Source organism: Moschus berezovskii, chromosome 23 (assembly GCF_049115385.1).
Source record: "Moschus berezovskii isolate FMDL1 chromosome 23, NW_MosBer_1.0, whole genome shotgun sequence".
In the NCBI taxonomy this organism is placed as follows: domain Eukaryota; kingdom Metazoa; phylum Chordata; class Mammalia; order Artiodactyla; family Moschidae; genus Moschus; species Moschus berezovskii.
Window position 1 is genome coordinate 56,565,874 of NC_142482.1, and position 8,115 is coordinate 56,573,988.

At 45.4% G+C, this 8,115-nt stretch overlaps 1 protein-coding gene across 1 annotated transcript; it reads right to left on the reverse strand.

Annotated features, from left to right (window-relative positions):
• Positions 1-7,070: 7,070 nt before the first annotated feature.
• Positions 7,071-8,012, reverse strand: LOC148774218 (N-acetyllactosaminide beta-1,6-N-acetylglucosaminyl-transferase-like). The gene has a single exon (XM_088831268.1). The coding sequence runs from the start codon at positions 8,010-8,012 to the stop codon at positions 7,071-7,073; it is 942 nt and encodes a 313-aa protein (XP_088687394.1).
• Positions 8,013-8,115: the final 103 nt, after the last annotated feature.

An 8,115-nucleotide genomic window follows, 5' to 3' on the forward strand; every position in this document is an offset into this window, starting at 1 on the left:
TAAAACCGCTTCCATCACTGCAATGATACGCTGGCTGATGCAAGGCGAGCTCGGTCTCAGGTAACTGCTGAGTCCTACAGACCCACTGCTCTCAAGTTTTCTGGTGGATCTGGCCTTGGTGGCAAGCATGTCTGCCCTTTGGAAAAGGAGGTGGAGCAGGGGGCAGGATGTAAAAGCTGAATTAGACTGAAAATAACAGACTGAACTTTCTGCAAAATGGAAGGAGAATTTCCATCACTTGGAGGAAAGATGACATTTAAGAGAAGGAGAAGCCTACACTATCATCTCCTATTCAATGGCTCCTCACTCAACATTCTGCTGGAGCCCAACAGGAGGAGGAAGTTAGGCCAGAAGTCCAGGGGCTGGTGTCAGTCACCCAGTTCATGTTCTCCCTTTTGGGGTGCAGGAGATGGGGGTGGGGCAGGGAGGCGGGGTTGAGGGGGGACCAGTGAGATGCTGTGGAGGTCACCCTAGGACAGCAGTCAAGTGGGTGGGCTGGGGTGGCTGCTTCTGTGGGAGGGGAGGGGAGCAGAGAAACTTTCCTGAGGAAGTAAGTGACCTTTCAACGCGATCTGAGGCTATTTCAACTAGATCAGGGGAACATTCCAGAATGAGCGACAAAAGAACATTTCAGAACGCAGGGGCAGCGTGTGCAAGGGCCTGGAGACTGTCTGTCTTCCGACCAAGCTAGGGTGACAGAAACTTGGCAGAGTCAGAGGCCCAGGACTTGGCTCAGAATGCCACTTCCTAATAAGAGGAAAGAGAAAGCAGCCACTTCAGACCCCATGCACGTGACCCTGCTAATAAAAGCAACAGCTGAGCAGTCACCTCTGTGGCCTGCATGTCCGATTTCTAGTGAAAAAAAATCCCTGCACCTTCAAAAACACTTTTTTTTTTGGTCACACACAAAAGTTTTAGAATTGTAACACTAAAACTTCAAAAAGCAGCATCTAAGAAGTTCTTTTTTGTTCTCCCTCTCTTGGAAGAGTTAATAAGCTCCTACAACATCCCGGGTACAATTTGTGTGCTATCTAATCCTTCCCACAGTCTAACAAGGAGATGTTTTGATGACAAACCAGAGAAATTAGACATTTTGCCCCAAATGACACAGATCGTAGGTGGCAAAGCCAGGACTGTCTGCTTTTAAATCCCGCCAACAAACTGGGAGCCACCACTGACTACTCTTCCTGGGTAGCTCAGCTGGTAAAGAATCTGCCTGCAATGCAGGAGACCCCGGTTTGGTTCCTGGGTTGGGAAGATCCCCTGGAGAAGGGATAGGCTACCCACTCTAGCATTCTTGGGCTTCTTTTGTGGTTCAGCTGGTAAAGAATCTGCCTGCAATGTGGGAGACCTGGGTTCAAAGAAATCCACCTGCAATGTGGGGGACCTGGGTTCAGTCCCTGGGTTGTGAAGATCCCTTGGAGAAGGGAAAGGCTACCCACTCGAGTATAGCAGAGTTAATGATACTAAGTATGACATTCGCTGCAATCCTACTTCTTATTTATCTTGTAACGGGAAGTTTGTACCTTTTTACTGCCTTCATCCAATATCCCGTCCCTCTGGTAACCATAAATTTGATCTCTTTTCATTTGAGTTTGTTTTTGATGTATTCTCGACCTGTGCTAGTTCCTGTCACACAGCACAGTGATTTGCTATTAATACATCCATACATTTCTGAATAATCTCCATGATAGACAGTCACCATCTGTCACCACCCAAAGACATTACAGTATTATTGGCTCTGTTCCCCACCCTGTACCCTTGTACCTTTCCTGCCTGTGACTCATTTATCTTGCAACTGGAAGTTTGTACCTCTTTTTTCTCTTTTAAAATATGTATTTATATTTTTAGGCTATGCAGGGTCTTAGTATTGCCGTGCAAAATCTTACTTGTGACACATGGGATCTAGTCCCCTGGCCAGGGATCTAACCTGGGCCTCTAGCATTGAGAGCGTGGAATATTAGCCACTGGACTACCTGGGAAGTCCCAGTTTGTAATTTTTAGTATCCTTCACCTATTTCTACCTCCAACCCCCTTCCCTCTGCCAACCATATGTTTGTTCTCTGTATTGACGACTCCATTTCTGTTTTTTTGTTTTGATTTTTAGATTCCACATATAAGTGAAATTCTACAGTAATTTTCTTTCTCTACCTGACCCTTTTCATTCAGCGTAATACTCTCTAGGTCTACTCATGTTATTACAAATGACAAGATTTCATTCTTCTTTATTGCTGAGTAACATTTCTCGTGTGTGTGTGTGTGTGTAAACCACATCTTCTTTATCCATTCATCTGTTGATGGGCACTTAGGTTGGTTCCATATCTTGGCTATAATAAATAATGCAGGAATGAAGATGGGGTATATATTAATACATGTTTTTGAGTTAGTATTTTTGTTTTCTTTGGATAAATCCCCAGTGGTGGGATTGTTGGATTGTATGGTAGTTCTATTTTTTTTTTTGAGGAAAGATGTTATTTCCTTGAAAACAACTTGCATGTATCCCAACTTGCTGATTTCTTTTCCTATGACAAAAGTCTGTATTTCAACAGATACGAAAAAAGAGATTGTTTGAGCTACTAATAAAACTTATCCCCCAACTGCCCTTCCCCAGCAAGTCTGCCCATACCTCCAGTGATCCTGGAAGCTCTGTGAGCATAATGTGTTTGAGAAGCATAAATTCCCTCTGGATATAGCAAGATCCCAGCCAAATCCCTGGGGGGGCCACGAAACTGAGTTCCCAGAACCAGCTTTATTTAGATTGATTCTTCCTGCTTCTCTCAAGGTTTCAGCACTTGGCACCTCAGCACAGCGTCTATACATATGAAGAGACTAAAGCAACTAGCCAGCCTCCAATAAAGATGGAGTCCGGCCAGCGTGGACTTCACACCAGAAACTCAACAAGCCTCCCCTTTCAAGGGCACAGGGGCACATACATGGCAGAAAATACCAGCAGGGTGGGTCCATTGGCTGGTTCTCCGAGGGAAAAGTGAAAAGCAAATAGAATCCGTCTTCCAAGCCCACAATCTCCAATTTTCTTCTTTTCTCTATACCCTCCCCTTTTGATTTCTTGTTGTTCTTTTTTTCCTCCCATCTCCAATGAAACCTGCTCTCAGCTTTTTCTTTTCCTCTGAGATTTTTTTCAGAATGAGAAAAGAGGAAAGACTCTTTCTTCATTCATTCATTAATATGAATTTGATAAGCTCCCACTGAATCAAATGAGAAATATTCCTTTCTTGCAAGTGAGGCCAGAACGGGTGGTCAGTTTCAAAATCTTTAAATCCCAAGAGCATGTGACAAATGAAACAAAGCCACCGAAAGTTCCTACTCAGGGCAGAACCATGCCGATGGGAAGAGCACGTGATCTATAACTTGGAAGCAAACGGGAGGTGGTGAACTGGCATCTCTGGCCTATAAAAGGATCTCTGTCCTAATCGGAGGTCAGCCACGGCCGAGGCCGACGGGAAACTGAAAGGCTGCCACCTTGGTGTGAGCTGGGTTAAGGAATGGAAGGGGCAGGACAGATTTGGGAGAGGAGCGGGGCAAAGACAGAGAAAGGACAGGAGCCTTCATTTCACAACAGCTGGTGGTGGCCGTTGGACAGCATCTTTTAAGGCACCTGTGAACGTTCTTTCTGGAGCACGTCTGTCCTCGTGGGCCCCTTTGCCCAAGCGGGCCGTGCGGGAACCCTCACTTCTGAGAGGTTTCCGGAGGACCGGCCGCTGCTGAATGGTCCTACTGTGTATTAGGACCATGGCTTGCCTTGTGATTGAAAGCACGTGACCCTGCCCCCCTGGCCCCACCTCGCCTGAATGGTTGGGGGCCTCAATGAAAGGCAACGCCTCTACAGAGGGGTTGCCTGCTGTCCAGGAAGTGGCCGGGATGCGAACAGGGCTGCTCATTGTACGGTGACTTCAGGACCCACACAGCAAGACTCTCTGAGAAGAAACATCTGAAGGAGACAGAGAGGAATTGTCATGGACAGAGTGGCCCGGAATCTGGCTGCAGACACAAGGGGAAGACGCTGAAAATAGAACCCACTGGGCCCACGAGCAAGAGGAAGCTCTGAAGCAGAGAGAGGCAGCGATGAAGATGCTGATGCTTCTCCGTGTCGCTAGGACGGCCCTGCTGCTTTCTGACTGTTCTTCCCCGAGCGGGGAGGATGCCTGGCTGCCTGCTCTGTGCATCCCAGGAACCACCAGCCACGGGCACCTTTGGTATTTGAGCTATATTGGGTTCAATAAAACACATGATTCAAAGTCACTGGACCTACTCATTTGTGTTTCTGTAATGTAGCCGCAAAAGATGGAAAGTTACCTAAGTGGCTCATACTGCATTTCTTTCAGATGGTGTTCTATCTCCTCACGAGGCCATTTCATCCAGGAGATCTTTTTTCCTGTCCTGATGATTCTTCTTCTTCTTTTTTTAACTTTTTGGTCACGCCACTTGGCATGTGGGATCTTAGTTCCCCAAGCAGGGATTGAACCTGTGCCCCCGCCCCACCACCGGCCATGGAAGCTCAAATTCTTAACCACTGGACCACCAGGGACGTCCCTGTCCTATTACTTGAGAATCCTAACATGCCCACCATCACTGCAGTCAATTAGAACAATCTTAAAATGTCCAAAACAAATAGCCAACAAACTCGTAATCAGCAAAGAAGGACCCTTGAAACAGAAATGACCCAGATGTTCACATAGCAGAAGGAACTGTGAAACAAGACAGCAACTTAAGTTTCTAGTTCCCTCACCTCTTCACGACCAAGCCCTACACTCAGGCCTGCCTCAGGCCTTATAAGAGTTGGCTGGCCCAGTCAAGGCCTCTAACAAGGATCCTCCGTATAGGTAACACAGAAGCAATTCTAAAGGCTCCTTCCTTGAAATGTTTTGAAATGCATGGAGCTGTCTGTTTTCCATTGTCTTGCTGACCTGTAACTGCTGATCTTTACCACAGATGTAACAATCTAGTTCCAATACATAAATCATGTTGAGGACACAACATTTCTGTTCAATAAATTGATTAGAATCATTAGTTAGACTCATGGGCTCCAGAGTGAAAGAGACTCGCAGGCCATCTGCCCAACACTTGATAAATGAGTTTCCTTGACACCATTTCTCCAGCCTCGGCTTCCAAACATCCCTTGGGTTTGTTCACTATTCTAATCCCAGATCCATGGAAACGGTCTACATCGTATTTGGTCCAAGCAACAGATAAGAGAGAAGTGGGGCTTTTACTTCCCTTATTCTGGGTATTACAACCCCACATGAAGAGCTAAATGGTCATGACGCCTCCAGTTCAGTTTCTTTTTAAAATTTTATTATTTTTGGCCACATCATGACTTAGTTGGGTCTTAGTTGCCCCAAGGCACGTGGGATCTTAGTTCCCCAACCAGGAACTGAACCAGATCTGCATTGAAGGCGGATTCTTAACCACTGGACCACCAGGGAAGTTCCTTCACTTCACTTTCTTGAGCCCTGATTTCTTTTTTGACCATGATCTCTGCCAAAAGAGATCATTTTATTTTTTTTCTTAATTAACAAAAAGTTTAATTCAAATATAGTTGATTTACAGTGTTGTGCTAGTTTCAAGTATACAGCAAAGTGATATATATATATATATATATATATGTATATATAGGGCTGCAAAGAACTGGACACAACTGAAGCAACTGACCACGCATGCATATATATATATATGCAACCCCATGGACTGTAGCCCGCCAGGCTCCTCAGTCCATGGGATTCTCCAGGTAAGAACACTGGAGTGGATTGCCCAGCCCTCCTCCAGGGGATCTTCTCAACCCAGGAACTGAACTTGTGTCTCCTGTACTATAGGTGGATTCTTTACTGCTAAGCCAACGGGAAAGCTTTTTCAGATCATTTTCCAATATAAGTTATTACAAGACGTTGCCCTGTGCTATACACTAGGGCCTGGTCTTGATTTCTTTTATCACTACAACTTTACTCATTCCTGCTCTGGGAAAACCATCAATTTAAAAAGCATTCGAAGTCTAGCAAGCTTTGTGTACTAACATCAAAAATAAGCACCCACAGTGGTTCACAGCCCTGACTGTTCCTGAGAATTTCCTGGAGGCTGAACAAATACTGAAGTTCACATCCACCCAGGAAATCAGGAGATGTATTTTTACAAGCTCCAGGAGACTTTAATATGTATCTAGGGCTGAACCACTAATCTCAAGAAGCCATGACCCTAATCCTTATGTTGATTCAAGTTAGTTTTCCTTTGAACTAGGAATCTGAATTTTTATTTCCAATTGAACTAGCAGAACTGGAGTTAGTTCACTGTAAACAATTGGAGATTTAAGGCATTTGGAATTTGGACCAAGGAAAGGTGAAGTTGATTTAGGAACAACCAAACAACTAATTTAGGAAATCACCTTAAAGAACATCAGGCTTAGGCCACCTGGTACAATTGGCACGTTTGCCTGCCAGCTGGGTAATTTGAACACATCGTGCAACCACACTGAAGCTTCTTTGTCTATAAAATAAAGGCATCGGTCTAGGTATCTTTGGGCTTCCTAGGTGGCATGGTGGTAAGGAATACGCCTGCCAAAGCAGCAGATGCAGGGGACATGGGTTTGATCCTTGGGTAGGGAAGATCCCTTGGAGAAGGAAACAGCAACCCACTGCCTGGGAAATCCCATGGACAGAGGAGCCTGGCGGACTACAGTCCATGGGGTTGGTTGCAGAAGAGTCAGATACGATTTAGTGACTGAACAACAATATCACAAAATGAAGATTAGTTGTGCCACCCACTCTGTGAGCAGAGCTGCTACAGAGATATTTTAATGAACATTTGAAACTGTGGATGTGTGCTAAGTCGCTTCAGCTGAGTCTTAGCATCCCTATGGACTGGAGCCTACCAGGATCCACAGGAGTCTCCAGGCAGGAATACTGGAGTGGCTTGCCAAGCCCTTCTCCAGGGGATCTTCCTGACCCAGGGATCGAACTCACACGAAGAAAGATCTTTATGAAGGTGTTAATTTTTAAAAACTTATTTTTTAGTGGTTTATTCAGTATTGGCCATGCGATGTTTATTCATAACAACAAAAGTTAAGAGATATACATACCAGGAATCCTATTGAGTGTGACCCAGAAATGTTCGTCAGGACTGTACGTATCTTTGGACCAGGACAGTAAGTCAAGCGCCAGTGGGTCTTGAAGGACGAAGTTTGCAAATTCCCTTGTGAGGGCCACATAGGCAGTGCCAAAGTAAACGGTCATGTTGTGAGGAGGCGGTGTTTTCAATTTTGTGGTTTTAATCATGTAGGAATCTTTTCGGTTTAATAGCTCCTGGTGGACATACTTAGTCCGCCCAACTGCGTGAGCTGGGGGCAACACCCCGGGGGTGATGTTTTTCCCTTTAAATCCCTTCAGATACCGAATGATCTCCCTGTTGGTTTTCAGGGGGAAATCTTGCCCACAGGTGTTGAGGATGTATTTCCACGGAACCTCTGAGGCCACAAGATCTTTCATGCAGTTCAGGTCAGCCTGGAGCCTAGAAATCCCACCGTAGACCACAGGCTCCATCTTGGAAGCCAGAAAAGCATTTGGGAAGCAGCTCAGTAACTGCTCCACCGAGTCTTTAAATGTATCTGTCGCCTTTTCATCCACGTGAACACAGTAGACATTTTGGGGCATGTAAATAGCCCTGAAGAGTCTCTCAAAAGTGCCGAAGTCTTTGTGGATGGTCATCACATAAGCCAAGGGGAAGCCAGCCTCTTCTTCAGAGAGCGTTTCTGTTATGTAGTGACTCTGAGCCACGTACTCATGACAGGTCTTTTCACTGAAGGTACTCTTCAATGCGTTCTTTTTAGGGTAAAAACTCTTCCCCTTAAAAATCTGGTGACAGACTTCTGATAATAGCGAAGCATTGGATATGGAAGCTTGAAGGAAATTTGTATTCTCCCCTAACTCGTTGTTGCAAACAAACACAAAAATCAGGGCCATGACCAGAGACGCGCAGAAGAGACAAGGCTTCCAAAACGCCATCATTCAAACCCAGGAAAGGAGTAGAATGTCTCTTGGGACATCTGGTCAGAGGGTAGACAGACTTAACTCACATTTTCTCCGAAATCCATACCCATCCTCCAGGTGG